Genomic DNA, 17,873 nt, shown 5'->3' on the forward strand with positions numbered 1-17,873 from the left:
AGTCTCCCTTTTCTCTTATTCTGTTCCTCCGACATTAGGTTTCTCAGTCTCTTTTAAGTCGGCTGATCTATGATGAATGTAACAATCCCTTAGTTACTTGTATTTATATCGAGCCGGTTCCGTGTTTGGGGGTCTGTGCCGTAAAGCAATTCGTTACTTCGTGAGACCCGAGACTCCCGCGGGAGTTGGCGGCGGGTCGCCGGCAGAAACCTAATCCCTTTCTCCGCCAAGATGCGCAAGGGGGAGTCTAAACAACGAACAATCGAACAAAAATTAATGATAGAACCATCGCAATGACTCTTAGCCTGTTATATTAAGGTAAATCAAGCCAAAAAAGTTGCATAGTTCCCCTTTCACTCGTGTCTGGTCTCTTTTCTGGTCCAACTTCTTTTTATTCTTCTTTTGTTCCACCGACAGTCGCCTCTTGGGTCCCTTATCAGTCGATTGATCCATGATGAATGCAACAATTGCCTCGCAACTGGCTGTTTATATCTAGCCGGTGTCATGTTTGGGGGTGTGTCTGTGCCGTAAAGCATTTTCGAAACTACAATCTGACTACATTTTCGAGGCGCGATTGGATACTTCCGCTGCGTCACATCCGGATTGTGTCGGTCCGAACAGAGCAAGTTGCATATGCGCTTTTTCCTTGGAGAGGCGACATGGGACAATGACACACCCACCAAACGACCCAGAAATGGTTGCAGAACCATCAGAATAATTCTCAACCTGCATAATTAATGTAATTTTGGCTAGAAAAGTTGCATAGTGGGCCTTTAACTAAATTGTGGATGCTTCGTTTTATGTGTAGGGACCCTAATTGTTGCTATTTTGAGCAATTTTACTGGTTAAAAACTGCAGATTTGGAAGCGTTCCAAATCTTCCAAAAGGCCAATAACATGGAAGCCATTTGGGCTGTTACATTGCTCCGGGCAACTCTGGGCTTATTTTATATATTTTCATGCCGAAAAAGAAAAAGGAAATTTTCGCCGGAATTACACTCTAAGTCTGATGTTACAGTGGGCGATGGCTTTCTGTAATGCCCAACAGAAGTGTAGTAACTGTACACGTCAAGGGTTGAATTCGGAAGACCAGCGGGTGTTTACGAGGACTCTTGTGTTTTACGGGGTCCCAACTCACGCTGGGTCATCTTGCGCTCCTCGCTGCCGTCGATGCGCTTGCCCTTGTGGTACCAGGTGATGCTGGGGTAGGGCAGGCCCGCCACCGTGCACTTCAGCACCGCCTCCTTCCCCTCGACCACATCCAAGTCCGCCATCGGCTTCACAAAGTCAGGCATGGTCCGGCGCTCCACCTCGCTCTCCAGCACCTCGGGCTCCTCTGGGATGGACGGCATCTTCTCCAGCTTGGCCCTGTGAGGGACAGAGACCCGGGCTGTTCATGTTTCATGGTGCTCAATTTATTTGATTTAATTTGATATAATCCAGTCTATTGAAATCCAATCCACTGCACTCCAATCTAATCCCACCATAAGGAATCCAATCCAATCTCATTCATTCATATATAATGTTAAGCTACTTTAATTAGATATAATATGACCTAATCCAAACTAATAGAATGCTAACCTAAAACAACCAAATTTTATTTTATCTAATGTAATCAAATATATTCCAATACGATGTCACATTTTACATCTAATTCGATCCGACCTGCACTGGAAAAAGTCTTCTGTTGAACCAAGTAAAAAAAATATGGGTAATGGTTCACATCTATATTACATAACTTGAGCCAATGACAAATATATAGCTTGCCTCAAACAATATTTCCTATGTTCATAAAAACAAAATAATACAACTTGGCACCAAGTATAATTCTATTCTTTGAATTCTTTAAATCGTATGTTAAATCCTAAACAAAAAAATATTGATTCACTCCAACAATTGGTTCCATTTAAGAAATATCTATCAGAAATAATTTGGTTTATCCAATCAAAAAGATTACAATTTAATCAAACAATTGTTTCTCATTATTGTATACATCATCATCATCATTTTTTCGGCTCGGCTCTCGCCGCTTCATGGCCTTGAGGCGCTTCTGTCTGGATTCGACATCACATCGCGACATCAGTCAGGGTTAGGTGCTTTGCCAAAGACACCTCGATACACTGCTTGGTGAAGCCGGGGATTGAACCAACAACCTTCAGATTACCAGCCAACCCGCTCTACCACCTGAGCTACTGCCGCCAGTGAGTCATCGTCACTCTGGTCAAGGGTAGTGCTTTCACCTCAAAAAGTCGCCAAAAGTCACCAATAGCAGCTGAAAAAGAAGCTAGATTTGTCGCTTGTCGCTGTTTTGAAAAAAAGTCGCCAAAGGGGTCTGAAAAGTAGCTAAATATAGCGACAAAATCGCTAAGTTGGCAACACTGCGGTTTGGTCCAGTAGTCGTAAGCGTCTTTGTATTTAATGCGCATGCGCAGGCTTGTACGTAACCTTGACATTTTACATTTGTCAAAATAGATATTTCTTAATTGAACTCTTAACTAAAAATATCTATATTTCACAGTATTTTGAAATAAAAAAAAGTTATTTTAAAAATAAAACAAAAAATGTTTATTTGAATTGAATTACAAAATAATAATCAGATGAAGTGCGGCATAAAACCCTTTTTCCAGTGTGATCTCATTAGCTAATATAAAGTTAGCACCAAAAGTAAGGAAATTTGGTAACAATGTTTTTTGAAATAAATCTTATACCGTTGGAAAGCCTGTTTAGTTCCCTTTCAAATGGTGCCCCATCTGTAAGGAACATGCATTTGTGGGATGAGCAGCAGCGCTGAGTATGTGGGTTGCGGCCATGAAAAATTTGCCAAATCTTTTCTGCCATTGCCAAACAGGTTATTTTGCTGTTGCTATTGACACTTGTTTTGAGCTTCTGGTACCCCCAGGTGCTGCCAATCAGGTGCCTGATTGGCACCTGATTGGGCAACTTCAAGCCGGTGTTCCGCAAAACCAAGTTGCGGCATTATTTGGAGTGAACCCTAGTACCCTCTCCAAACTGAAGGTCAAGTTATATATAACGGGGGACGTCAAAGACAAGTCAAAGAAGACGACACCCCCAAGAAGACCGTTTCATCACCCTGTCAGCACTTAGGTGCCTTGACTGCTGTGATTTTCAGTGAAGGTTTGCAGGACGATATGGCCGACGGCTCTCTGCCCAGAAAATCCGTAACAGACTGCACACAGCCAATCTCGGGTCTCATAGGGCTGCCAGGGATCCTGCCATGGCTGCCCTTCACCGTCAGGCTCGTTTGCGCTGGTGTCGGCAACACGTGCACTGGAACCTGAACATGTGGAGGAACGTTATGTTCAGTGATGAGTCCAGATTCTGCCTACGGCAGTTGGCCGCTTGGGGTCAAAGTTTGGAGAAGACGTGGAGAACACTATGCTGGTTGCTGCACCGATAGAATAACATATTTTGGTGGAGGCAGTGTGATGGTGTGGGGTGGCATCTCCCTCACTGGAAAAACGAGGCTTCTCATCATTGGAGGCAATCTCAATGCAGAGAGATATAGAGATGAGATTCTGCAACCAGTGGCAATCCCATATCTCCACAGTCTGGGACCGAACTCTATCCTCCAAGATGACAACGCTCGCCCCCACAGTGCAGGGTATTTCAGAGACCACTTCCAGAATGTGGGAGTGGAGAGGATGGAATGGCCTGCTAGAAGTCCTGACCTCAACCCCATTGAAAACTTGTGGGATCAGCTTGGGCGTGCTGTTCGTGCCAGAGTGACCAACACAACCACGTTTGCTGACTTGTGACAAATGCTTGTTGAAGAATGGGATGCCATCCCACAGCAGTGGGTGACCAGGCTGGTGACCAGCATGAGGAGGAGGGGCCAGGCTGTTGTGGCTGTGTATGGATCTTCCACACGCTACTGAGGCTCCTGTTTGTGAAATGAATAAATTGTTTAATTGCCAATATGTCTTGTTTTTTCAAACTTCAATCATCCAATCCAACAAACACCAAACGAGTCAATGGCAGAATAAACTGTTTGGCATTGGCAGGGAAGATTTGGCAAATTTTATATGGGCGCAACCCACCTACTAAACTCTGCTGCTCAATCCCACAAGTGCATTTTCCTTACAAATGGGGCACAATTTTTTTGTGCTAAATTTAATTTGATCAAACCTAATCTAATGTGATTTGAAGATTTTATCTAATGTAATCCAATTTAATCTAAAATCACATTTTAATATAATGTAATCCAACCTAATCTAAATCACATGTAAATCAAATGTAATCCAATTTAATCCTGATCACATGTTAATCTAATGTAATCCAACCTATTATGAATCACATGTTAATCTAATGTAATCCAACCTAATCTAAATCACATGTTAATCTAATGTATCCAACTTGATGTAATACAACAATAATAATGTAATAATGATGTATGTTAATGTGTTGAACCCCACTCACATGTGCGAGGCGGCAGCCGCACGCGGCTCCGTGACGTATAGCTCTGCGGTGGTCTCCGCGGAGCCGCGGTAGTTGGTGGCCACGGCTGTGTAGAAGCCCTCCGAGTCGGAGCAGACGCGGGCGATGACCAGCGAGTGGCGGCCCCCCTCCTGTAGCAGCCGCACGTTGTCGCTCGCCTCCACCGCCCCGTCTGACAGACACACAACACACAGGGGGGAGGGGAGTCCTGATGATGGGGGTGGCTGATATTATAAGTTAATATTGGCCTATAAAAAATAAATCATTTTGGCGAATATTTTTCATACATTATATGAAAACTTTACAATTGGTGTCGATTTATACATGACGTAATCACCTGTTTTTAAATCCTCTACTGTGGTGGTTGGACCTCTCAATGCAACAACAGTGTTACATCCTGTGCTGTGTGAAACCCTTCACACAGAACTTAACGTAGTTCCTCCCATACAGTTAATTGGTTCCTTAAACTCACGATTTAAATGTGATGTCGCTCGGGCCTGAGGCATTGCTGGAGGGTGAGCACCCAATCCCAAGGAGCTGCTTCACCCCCAGGATACCACGATATATATATTGAATAAAGGCAGATATATATATATTTTGAATATCAGCCAATATATCGATATCGGAATCGAAAATCTAGTAACGGTCGGGCTCAACTCTTAACACACAGAGGAGGGAGGATGGATTTGTGGTTAGGGGGTTGTAATCCCAGCCTAAAGATTCTGGGTTCGATGCCCCAGTCGTCCGCAGTCTAACCTGTAGGCATCCTAGAGCAGGATGACAGCTAACCCCTACATGCACCGTGCCGTGATTCTTTCTAGTTCCCTGGATGTCGAATTGGATAATCGTGTTAAATAAATGATGAGAAGAGAAAGAAAGTTCATGGAGTTGTAAACCAATTTCCCAGTTTTAGGAGAAGTGTAACACAGCTATTTTCTAATATGACACCAGACTGCTTCGTCAATTCTGATGAAAAACGGTCTGCAGCATCAACGTTGTTTCCACGGAAACGTTGGACCATTGACGTTTTTAGTCTGGGATGTGTCTACTCCGTCGGTCCGGTTTGGAGAGACGAGGTACAACATGCAGCAGTACCCTCCTATACTACAGAATAGTTCAGCGCCATGGTTCACCTTCCTCGGACAACAAAACACTCGAACCCAGGGAACCAAAATAAACAAGAACAATTTGTGGGAAAGCATGGTGGGAGATGGGGAAGGGTAGCTTGGGATTAGGGCTGCACAATATATTATTTTCAAAGTTTACCTAAAACAGGTACTTTGTCAAGAGTGCGTTGCATTTGTTACCGCAACAAAATGGAACACCTTTTTTTTTCTTTTCTTTTTTGCCACCATAATGCTCTGTATAACGAGTGCAAAGCCAAATCTGAATGCTACGGAAGAGGATTAGGGCCACTCATAAAAAAAATAATTAGATTCTGAATATTGACTTTTTTCTCAGAATTCTGCGATTAAAGTCAGAATTCTGATTTTAAACTCAGAATTCTGACATTAAAGCTATACTGTACGATGTGAGAGAGCTAGCATGATTTGAAATTAGCTTCTCTTCGGAGTTCCGTTTAACTCCTCCCCCACCCTTCAGGACTCCCTGCCCCCACCCCTCGACACAGAGCCGTGCACGAGCTCTGCTGCTGCTTACGGCTTACTTCAACGGCAACCATTGCGTCACTTTTCAGGCCATTCAACTCCCTCAGCGGTCGCCATCACTGAAAAGCTAATCCAATATTTATTCTCGTTTTTCCTCGAGCAGTCTCCAACTTCTTTTTTGTTGCTGCCTTTTCAGTTTCTGTCTTTCTTTTTCTTGCCTTTTTAAAAGGATGACCGGGGCAAGTAACGGTGGCAGTGGTAACTTCAGTTGTTTCTCTTCCATTGTGTAAACGTTGTAGGCTCACTAGGTTTAGTCCACTGTCATGAACTACTATGACAACAATGCTTTCTTTGCCCTCCGTGAACGCACTCAGGCCGGCTCAGGCTCGTACACAGAGGGGAGAGAACGCGCAGGCTTGTGATTGGTTCTTTAGATCCGAGCACAGTTTCTCAGATTGGTAAGCATTTTAACAGGTTTATAGCAGATACAGAATTCGTTTTTTTTTTCGCTTCTTTTTCATTGCCCATAAGTTATTTATTGCTGTCAGGATGTAAAAACCAATTTCAACAACATATTAAAAAGTGCATATTACTGGATCCCGTACAATATGCCTTTAATCTCAGAATTCTGACTTTGATCTCAGAATTCTGACTTTAAAGTCAGAACTATGGGTACCTGTAAGGACCAACCTCCGCGGGAGAGACACTTTGCTTTATGCAGTAGGAGGAAACCACACGCAGAGTAGCCAGTAGCCTACTCGTGCTAAGACGTCTTCCCTTAGCGACTTCTTGCGGGTTCGAGGAGTTCCAGAAGAAGCCATTTGGTTAATGGAAGACCAAAAGGTGAGTGAAACTGGAACATGTGTTGTTTTGGTGCCAGTTTCACTCACCTTTTGGTCTACAGAATTCTGACTTTTTTCTCAGAATTCTGAGATTAAAGTCAGAATTCTGAGATTAATTTCAGAATTCAGAGTTTAAAGTCAGAATTCAGAGATTAAAATCAGAATTTTGACTTTTTTTTTTTTTTACGTGTAGCCCTAATCCTTTTACGTAGAATGCCCCGCAAAGCCAAAGCAAAAAACTATTTGGGATGCTTTTTGCAGTGCTGCATAATACGAGAGCAGATCTATGCAGATGCACTCCGCTACAAAATCACCCGAATCATTAAACAATGATTCATTCTATTTTCTGAGATTTACGATCATAGGGATACTAGATCTCTTGCTAGATCTACGATCTATCATCCCTGCTGGGGATCCAGACCGATCTAGGAGCTCATGTTTGATTTGCTCTGGCCCATGCACCCGGGGCCGCTCCCGTTCAGACAGACCTCCAGCAGACCAGGCCCGGGTCGGGCCCATCGCAACCTTTGACCTTCCGGTTCCTTCCGGTGGAGAGACTCACCGAAGTGCATCCAGGTGACGCTGGGCGCGGGGGTTCCGCTGACCTTACAGTCGAAGCGGGCGGTGCGGCCCTCCATGACCTCCAGGACGTCCAGCTGGCGGGTGAACAGGGGGTCCCGGGTGGGCGTGACCTTCAGCTGGGCGCTGGAGGTCAGCTCCTCTGTGAAACAAACCACAGCCGAGCAACACAACACAACAATGTCAAAGACCAACCACAGCCGGACAAAACAACACAACAATGTCAAAGGCCAACAATAGCCAAACAAAACAATGTAAAAAAGATGATGATGCTGATGATACTGCTACCAATACGCAATGAATAATGTATAGAACGCCAGTCATTATCGGGAAAAAAATTAATTTTCGATAATGACTGGCATAATATGCATTATCCCACTTGTTACACGGCTACTTGACAAAACGAAAAAAATACTTCACACAGTGTGTCTTTCTACAGTGTATTTGTTACCAATCTAAGTGTTGATCAGCAGAGAAATAGTTTGCCAAAGACGTTGTCGTCGTTTAGCGACCAAATATGCTGGGGTTGATAAGATACCGGACTACTTGCGGAGTGATACGAAAGAAGTGAATCAGAGGCAATAAAAGCGGTCAATTATCAAAAAATGATTGACTGACGGAAGTTGGGAAGGCCCATGCAAGGTGAACGGAGCATTCCACAGCATTAAGAAGAGCCGGATCATGACTATTGTTAAAGGTGCCATGGCATGAAAATCTCATTTTATGAGGTTTTCTAACGTAAATATGAGTTCCCCTAGCCTGCCTATGGTCCCCAAGTGGCTAAAACTTGCGTTCGGTGTAAAACGAGCACTAGGTGTTCTGCTCGCCTCTGAAAAAACGGAGGCGAGCTGATTTGGAATGTGGTTTCATATGTCGTCACATAGCATCTAAGCTCCTCCCCTTACTCTGCCTGGCCCGCCCAGAGAATTTGGCCTGCCAAAGACAAAACCGTGCGAGCGCCACATTTGTGCGTGTGTGAATACACACACTGTAACGCAAGTGTTTCTTGTCGGTTCTTTGACGTCTCTTGTATTTCCACAACGACACTGTAGTGGGGGTTATCTCAGCCATGGTTGAGAAGGAATTGGGGGAAAGGAATTTTGGCTTTGACTCCCTGAAGTACATGAACTGCGACATGCCGCCGGTTGCCGCGAAGCACCACCGCTCGGCAGCAGGCAGCGCGTGGTTCAGTCTACTTCAGATTAATATGAAAGTGGAAGAACCAGAGACATCGGAGAACCCGACGAAGTCGTTTGTGATTCATAATATCGTCTGGAGGCGCACACAGCTTTTGGCCGTGGTCATATATGTATTATATGATATAGATATCTATGTATTATATGATATTATTTAGATATAGAGCTCCAGGACTGTAACGCAAGTGTTGTACACTTCCTTGTTATTTGGATAACCGTTCTGCTTTTGGTGTTATGGCGCATAACACGTTGGACTCTCGTCTCTGGTATTTCTACAACGAGACTCGTAGTGGGGGTTATCTCAGCCATGGTTGAGAATGAATTGGGGGGAAGGAACTTTGGCTTTGACTCCCTCAAGAACATGAACCACGACATGGAGGAGAAAGGGATTGTTGGCCGTGAATGTCTCCCGCTTGAGCCCCGCTTCCTGCTGCCGAGGGACCGCTGCCAAGGGACCACCGCCTCGGTGCTGCCCGGCAAAAATCCCTTTCTCCTCCATGTCGCGGTTCAGTTTACTTCAGATTGATGTGGACATGGAAGAACCAGGAACCAGAATCGGCTCACACAGCTTTTGGCTGTGATAATATATATTATATGATACAGATATCTATGTATATGATATTATTTAGATATAGAGCTCCAGGACTCCCGTGTGTTCTAGAATATTTACAGAACACGGCTAAAGGCTGTCTGCGCCTCGCCATTGCGATACATCCACTCTAAACAGAGCGCATCGTACCGTGGCTGCAAGCTGCTCAGGGCCACACCCCCACCCTCCTCCTTGACCCGCCTCTCTCCTCCTCATTTGCATTCTAGCTACAGACACCAAAACAGCGCATTTGGGGGAAGGTCAATGTGCGACTGGCTCGGAGTGGCTGTAACTCTGCACCACGACTGAATTTCGGGAACGTCTTTGAATACTGTGTTAATGGCCCACTAATACCTATATTAAAGTATCCATAAAATACCATGTCATGGCACCTTTCAATGAATGTTATCATCATTATTCTAATAAGGCTATTGTCATTAATATCAGAGTAGTTACTGTATTATTCTTTTTGGGTTGTGTACCTTTAGCAGTGCTCAGCTTGCAGGTGTAACTGCCACTGTCGTCTTCATGGACAGAGTTCAACAAGAGACGGCAGCTAGGGACAAGATACAGAACATAAGGTTTAATAATTACATGTTACATATAATTATTAAGCAATTACTTAGTGGTTCCTTTCCTTCGGTTTGAGGAGTTTGTCCTTGTCCTTTAGAGCAGTGTCTCGTTTTTATTTTTAATATTGGTTATAATACATTGCTAAGTAATTAAGTAACTAAATAACTAAGTAATACATTGCTAAGCGTCTTAGGGTACCATATTAAGCGCTATATAAATTTCATTTATTATTATTATTATTATTAAGTAAATCAACCTCTGAATACCCTAAAACAAAATTTGATAATCTGAACACAAAAAAGTGAAAGAATCCCAAGTGCATGATTTCACTAAACTGTTAACATTTGCAGCACCCATTTAATCTTAATGTTTACACAAATTCAGTTTGAGAACTCCTTCTTTAGAGAACTGAAGGCCTTCATATTATATGGTTCAGGGGTATACAATTAAACGTGACTTGCTATACAAATAAATATCTCTAACAGTTGGTCCGTGTGTAGAGAAACCCTAGCTTGTAGCACCCCACACTGCGACCGTGAAGCCAACCTCCTTCCATCAAAGTGCATCTTGCAGTTCAGCTGCGCCGGCTGAATCAGCTTCCCATTGGACAGCCAGTCCACCTCCACGTCGTGGGGGGCGGTCATGTGACACTCAAACACGGCCGCCTCTCCCGCCCTTACCGCCGCGTCCCGTATCTCCCTGGTGATGGCGAGAGCTGTGGCCGCTGGAGGGGAGATTAACGCGTGTTCAGGTCAGGTTAGAAGCTTTATGTACTGTCTATTTTAAGGTTAACCGTTTTTTGTTTAGTGGCTCCAAACAAAAAATTCACCCTGAGCAAGTTTCAATTCTGAAAGCTAGATAATAGAAAATTGAGAAAATGTGATCTGAAACTGTTTGAAACGTAAATCAGAAAACAAGGAAATCAGTTTCATGAGGCACAGGCCCATGTTTCTCACTAAATTGTGAGTATTAAGTACCCTTTTAACGTGCATGTTTACACTAAATAGACCGCACAGACATTATTTACGTAAAAAGAAAAATTATTCTCCCTCTCACCTTGGATCTCCAGTTTGAAGTCCACCTGCTTGGTTCCAAACTCGTTGACGATCTTGCAGGCGTAGAGTCCAGCGTCCGACCTCTGGGCGGTGGTGATCCTCAGCTCGCTGGTCCCCTCCCCCGTCTGTCTCACCGCAAGGCGGCCGGTGGACTTCAGCGTCAGCCTCTCCTTCAACCTGGCGCCGCACATATGGCCGCCAGAAGGAGCAGTTGGTTTTTGTTTTGAAATAGGAAAGGCTTGTTGAGATTAATAATATATCTTCTAAGAGCGATAGTCCTCTTTTTAAAATCTATAAAATGTTGGTTCCTGGTGTTTTTAATCATTCATATATTATTGAGTTATTTTATTGTATTTATTGAATCCATTCTTCATTTTGTTGTCACATTTATTTAGGTAGTTTAGAAAAGAACTGAAATGTTGCACTTCGTAAATAAAACATCTTGTATCATCAATTTCCATGAGTAAGCACAACATTGTGGAGTGCTATAAGTGTTTTTTGCTGTCACAACTTCCAATGATTCAGTGTGTTTGGTTTGGAGAGGCCGGGGGTGTTTCACCAGTATATGGAGGGGTGCCCTCTCGCCCTCACGCACAGGAACACATCTTGTCCCTCGCCAACCACCTGGTCGTATGGTGTCACCTTCAAACAAACAGACATAAGACCTTTTCGAGAGGTGTGAAAGGAGGTCGCTAAACTAGCATGTCTCAAATGTCGGAGGGTGGCATGACGCTGCTACTCTTATAAACTGCGATATTTTTCAACAGTCGCTCAAAAATGTACAGTTTTTCTGTTGTTTCCTCATTTTACTATTGCTTTATATATTTTTGATTTTAATGTTTTGCTATTGTTTATTTTTATATATAAATATCTGTATCTTTTTTTACTTAAATTCTGTGACACAAATTTAAGACGGATTATATTTACTTAAATTGCTATCGAAATAAAATGAACTTGAATCAATCAGACTCTTGCCTGAAATGAGGGCGGCTCTCTGAAGTGGACTTGTTTGCCTCGAGAAGGTGGGACCTCCAGCTCCATAGCTTCCTCTTGTAGCGTCAGGCTGCCCTCATCTGATTGGCTGGGAATGCTGGAATTTCTGGCAACGGTTGGTCTCCCACAAGGCTTGTGGGCAGGCCCTGGAACAGACCCCATAACGTTAGTGCCCTGTGTGCTGTATTGTGCGTTGTAGCATAGTGCATAGGGGTTTCGGTCTCAAGATTTAAAGGGCTTTATTGGCATGGAAAAGGTACATTTACATTACAAGAAAATATAACATATAATGCAATAATAATAATTTAAAATAATCATAGATAAAAATAATCTTTCAAAGTACAATTGAATAGAAATGTAAACGTACATACACAGCAAAAAAGTATGGCTATAACTTTCTCCCTCTCTCTCGCTCGCTCACACACACACACACAAATACTTCAGGGTTGATTTAAAAGATGAGCTGTAATTTTTGATGAGGTCAATATTAATCCAGCAGTGAATTGCAAGTGCAGTCTCTACCTGACTCTCGCTCTACCATATGTCCCTCCTTTGGTCCCTCTGTCTCTCCCTCTGCCACCAATATCTGACCCTCCCTCTCCCTCTCTGCTTCTCTATCTGTCTCTATATCACATTCTCTCTGTCTCTCACTGCCCAGATCTATATAAAACGTCCCCAAAAATACCAATAAAGAGCGGGTAATAACGGGAGAAATTACAGTGTCTGTTTTTATGTCAGCCGTAGAAACAGACTCTGCTATAACAACCCTGGAACGGGTTGTCCTGTACAGTGGTCCACAGTGCTCCATAATGGTACAGAGTGGTCCACAGTGCTCCATAGTTGTCCCTAGTGTTCCAGAGTGGTCCCTAGTGGTCCATAATGGTCCAGTGATACCTAGTGATACATAGTGGTCCACACTGGTCCCTAGTGGTCCATAGTGTTCTATAGTGGTCTACAGTGCTCCATAGTGGTGCATAGTGGTCCACAGTGGTCCCTAGTGGTCCATAATGGTCCAGTGATACCTAGTGATACATAGTGGTCCATAGTGGTCCATAGTGATACTTAATGATACATAGTGGTCCATAGTGGACTCCACAGTGGTCCATATTGGTCAATAGTGGTCCATTGCGGTCCATACAGGTCCAAAGTGGTCCACAGTGGTCCATAGTGGTCCACGGTGGTCCATAGTGCTCCATAGTGCTCCATAGTGGTCCACAGTGCTCCATAGTGCTCCACAGGGCTCCATAGTGGTCCACAGTGCTCCATAGTGGTCCATAGTGATACACAGTGGTCCATAGTGGTCCATAGTGGTACCTATTGGTCCATAGTGGTCCATAGTGGTACCTATTGGTTCATAGTGGTCCACAGTGGTCCATACTGGTCCCTAGACTCGTGGTCCGTATCCAGAACACGGTCGGCCAACCACGACACAAGACGGGGAGAGCCAGAAGAAGGACTTTAGGAACACGTTGTATTTATTTCATAAGGCCTTTATCTCGCTCTGCTCTGAGAGCCGAACCAACCTCTCCTCCAAGCCTTGGGAGGGTGAACACGGCAAACAACGAACACGTCCAACGCCAAGAAAAGGCGGGAGCTACAACCCGAAGGAGACCTAACTTTACATTAGCGTGACAAACAAACCAAAACAAACCAGATATGGTTGTAGAAAAACACACCGACATACCGAGTTGTCACATCTCCGTGCAGGGGTCTCCTTGGTGACCAGAGAGTATTCTGGTCACCCCTTCCCTCCTCCAACCCCCGCCCCACCCAAACGCCAACATCCACATAAACCTGCCAACCCTCACAAATCAACCACAGGCGTTGCAGCGAGCAACAAGACAGATCTCTCTCTGGTCGTCCCCATCCGACAACTCTTCCTCTGTCCCTCTCTCCCCCTCCATCCCCACCCCCACCCCCACCCACCTCTCATCCAACATCCTCCTCCTAACATTGTAAAGACTCGGTCGAGAGAGACTCACTGTGGACGCACAAGTATTCAAGTTCTCGCTGCCTTGTTGTCCAATCGTTGCGCGGAACCATAAACCGAGGCAGGCAGAGCCGGTCTTCTTGGCAGAGACGAACCCACGCTGTTTTGTTTCAGTATTAGGAGGCTGAGAGGAGGGGGGTGTCTTTTTTATTTTAGACTTATCGGCGAGGTGTTGACGTAATTTCCTTCTCTGCGGCGGTCTGATATCTGTGCTTCCATTCTCTTTTTCAATCTTAGTTTGGCTTGCCGTTTAACCAGCCTCCTCCCCGTGCCATCTGGCTGAACGACATCACAACGCCCTGCAAACTTTGACCTCGAACCTTATTGATAAAAACAATCTTACGAACATGAGTTGAAACATTTCAAAAGATGTTAACACATACACACACACACACGCACACGCACACGCACGCACACACACACACACACACACACACACACACACACACACACACACACACACACACACACACACACACACACACACACACACACACACGCGCACACACACACACACACACACACACACGCGCACGCACGCACTTGTTGCACGGGCGGCCCCAGACCGGTGGAATGTGGAGAGGAGACGGAGACTTCAGGCCACTAGCGGAGGTAGTGGAGCAGGAGACTATAAATACCAGAGACGGGATGGCCTAATATGGTTGGACCGAGACGAGAGCCGCTCAGACTCAATACTGGAGCGCTGTTGATAAAAGCCGGGAGGTGGAGGCCTTGCTGACGCAGGGTTACGGAGAACAAAGTAACAACCTCAGACACACACACACACACACACACACACACACACACACACACACACACACACAGTCACACACACACACACACACACACACACAGTCACACACACACACACACACACACACACACACACACACACACACACACACACACACACACACACACACACACACACACATGCATACAGACACAAACACACACACACACAAACAGACACACAAACACATACATACAGACACACACACACACACACACACACATACATACACACATACATACACACAGACACACACATATACTGACACACACACGGACACATATAGACACACACACACATACGAACAGACACACACACACACACACACACATACGCATACAGACACTGAAGGATATTTCAATGTTGATTCACCTGTGTGTGTGTGTGTGTGTGTGTGTGTGTGTGTGTGTGTGTGTGTGTGTGTGTGTGTTCAAACATGAGTCTCTTATACCCACACCGGCACGCACACAAATATAACCCCATACTCAATCGAATACAGACACACATTATTCAGGCATGCCCATTTGCACACAACTCGCACACAAATACTCACACACGCACACACAAATTAACATTGGGATCCCTTATTGAGTGTGTTTTTGTGCACGCAAATGTGGGCAAGTGTCTGTCCCGGGGGGAGGGGGGGCCTCTGTTAGATAGAGAAGGTCTGCCACCGGTGGGGGAGCACTTAAGAATTAATGGAGGTTGCCGTGGCAATGGACACGTGGGGGGGGGGGGGAGCCTGTTTGTGAGTATGAGCATGTGGATATAAGGGATTCAAATGGTCACGGGTGTGTGGGTATGTGCGTGCATGTGTGTGTGTGTGTGTGTGCGTGTGTGTGTGTTTGTGTGTGTGTGTGTGTGTGGGTGCGTGTGTGCATGCATGCGTGTGTGTGTGCGTGTCTGTGTGTGTCTGTGTGCTTGTGTTTGTGTTTTGTGCATCCCTTCCGGTATATGTGCAGGTGTGCGTGTGGTTGTGTGAAGATGGGACTTCAATGGAAATCGAAATTTGTCAGTGTGTGTGTCATGATGAAAGGGTTACAACAGAACTTTTTGACGAGCCCATCTCCTCTGGCTTACTTTAACTCTCATGCCTCAACCCCCACAGCTATAAAGCGCAACTCTCTCTCTCTCTCTCTCTCCCTCTATATCTCTCTGTCTCTTTCTCTCTCTCTCTCTCTCTCTCTCTCTCCCTCTCTCTCTCTCTCCCTCTCTGTCGCTCTCTATCTCTGTCTCCGTCTCTCTTTCTCTCTCTCCCTCTCTGTCGCTCTCAATCTCTCTCTCTCTGACTCTCTGTCTCTTTCTCTCTCTCTCTCTCTCTGTCGCTCTCTGTCTCTCTCTTTCTCTCACACACCGATTTTGTATTAGTATTATGAGCAACTCCTGGGTATTCTTTGTAAAAACGTATCTATTATCACATTTATTTCATTGATTTAAGAAGCAGGGGTTGCCCAATTTTCTTACCTAAAAGTGAAATCAGGGGCGAGCGAGGGAGAGGGAACCATGGTAGCAGTTATTTTTTTCACATGAATGTCGGTTGTTAACCCGTTAATTATCTCGTTCTGTGGCCCCATCAGAACACTGTATTGGTTCAGTCATAAAACAACAGGACACAAACACACTTGAAGACAACAGACGGGACAGAAAAAAAATTGGTAAGCCCCACCACGTTGGCCGAGTGTAAGTTCATAACAAAAGGAAGTTGATAGGACTACATCTACAGGCACGACTGAATCCACACAACTTCCTAACTGGGAAAGAGTAAATCTTGACTGAAGACGCATCGGTGGCTATTTTGTACAGTTTTATCGTGGCAGTCACGAATAAGCTAAATAAAAAGCTATTGCGGCAAAGTAATAATCCCAAATTCACTCTGAAAAACAGACAACTCAATTCAACGTTTGCCACATCCCAGGATATTGCACCTGAGGTGCATCTTTTTTCTCTGTGAAAAGCAGCAATCAGCAGAACAATCCAAAGAAACGATCGAGACGGTATCAATACTTTGAACCCACCTTCCATCGGGAATCCAGAAGACTCCAGAAAACGCGTTCTCGCGTTCCCCTCCTCCCCCTTCGTCTCCTCCATCTCCTCCTCCACCTCCTCTACCAGGATTTGGGGAAGGGGCGAGGGCCCCTTCCTCTTCTTCAACAGGGGGCTGACAGAGGGGCCAACAGAGGGGCCCGGCGGCCGGGCGGTCTTGGCCGGCCGCGAGAGAGACCCCGCTGGGTCCCGGCCTACGGCGATGGGCTGGGGGGGTTGTCGGGTCTTCCCTGCGCCCGGGGGGTCTTGATCTGCGACAGCTCCGACCTCAGGACCCTCGTGGGTTTCAGGTTGTCGAGGTTGGGGGGCCGGTGGGGCCGTGGTGGAGGACGAGAGACGCGGCGGCTGTTTGACTGATTGTGGTTTGGCGCCGAGGGATTCACTGCGACTGACAAGAAAACAGCCCGAAAAATGACAGATATTTAAAACCGAGCGTGGTTTAACTGGTTTTTTTTTAGGAGAAACTGTGTGTTGAGGCGTTAAATGTTTGCTTGGGTGGAACATAGTTAAATAAGAGCGAGAGAAAGAAGAAGTTTATATGTAGGTTGACAAGCTATTAGCTCATGTTATATAGGTTTACTTTTGACACAACAAGCGACTTTTCAAGAATAATGGAAAATGGAGGTTATTTCCAGCCTCATTTTGTCCAATTAAAGTGGAACCGTCACGCTTTTTGTTATATAAGGGATAACTACTTTAGTCATGGGTTCAAAACCAACTCAGTTTGGCTAGTTAAAGATGGACCATTTATCTTGTTTTCCAAATGGAGAACAGAAACCCAGGAACCAATGACCAAAACAGCCAAGCAATGCTTGTAACTCATGATAAGCCCCGAAAATCACAAATATCCTATTTCCCCTTCACACTTTCAATCCCTCACAGTGCCCCTAAAAGGGTTGTTCAGGCAAACTGTGTTTGCTTGGTGTAAACCCTAGTCTTATAAATAAAACACAACAACGGCATTGTTTTTAAGGAGACACACACACAGAAAATAAAGATATCCAACCTTGCCGTGCTTTTCGTTCTGACTGTTACTGTCACTGGGCCCGCTGGCAGCTGGTGAACTGGTTCTGTCTCCATGGCAACAGAGGAGATCTTCTCCAAACCGCGAGGCGTCGGCAGCAGCGGTTCCCGCAGCGACGAGGTCCTCCCTTGGGGG

General features: G+C 45.1%; 1 protein-coding gene across 1 annotated transcript in view; it reads right to left on the reverse strand.

Moving 5' to 3' along the window:
- The window catches only part of spega (striated muscle enriched protein kinase a), a 102,336-nt gene extending 84,469 nt beyond the window's left edge, over positions 1-17,867 (reverse strand). Inside the window, exons 1-10 of the mRNA XM_056588368.1 lie at positions 17,721-17,867; positions 16,687-17,102; positions 11,871-12,034; positions 11,455-11,537; positions 10,897-11,072; positions 10,387-10,564; positions 9,750-9,823; positions 7,466-7,624; positions 4,437-4,626; positions 1,138-1,367 (exon numbers count right to left, since the gene is read on the reverse strand). Coding sequence (XP_056444343.1) covers positions 1,138-1,367; positions 4,437-4,626; positions 7,466-7,624; positions 9,750-9,823; positions 10,387-10,564; positions 10,897-11,072; positions 11,455-11,537; positions 11,871-12,034; positions 16,687-17,102; positions 17,721-17,794 — 1,744 coding nt within the window. The 5' untranslated portion in view covers positions 17,795-17,867. The remainder of the gene's footprint in view (positions 1-1,137; positions 1,368-4,436; positions 4,627-7,465; positions 7,625-9,749; positions 9,824-10,386; positions 10,565-10,896; positions 11,073-11,454; positions 11,538-11,870; positions 12,035-16,686; positions 17,103-17,720) is intronic.
- Positions 17,868-17,873: the final 6 nt, after the last annotated feature.

This window comes from Gadus chalcogrammus, chromosome 4 (genome assembly GCF_026213295.1).
Source record: "Gadus chalcogrammus isolate NIFS_2021 chromosome 4, NIFS_Gcha_1.0, whole genome shotgun sequence".
Classification (NCBI taxonomy): Eukaryota; Metazoa; Chordata; class Actinopteri; order Gadiformes; family Gadidae; genus Gadus; species Gadus chalcogrammus.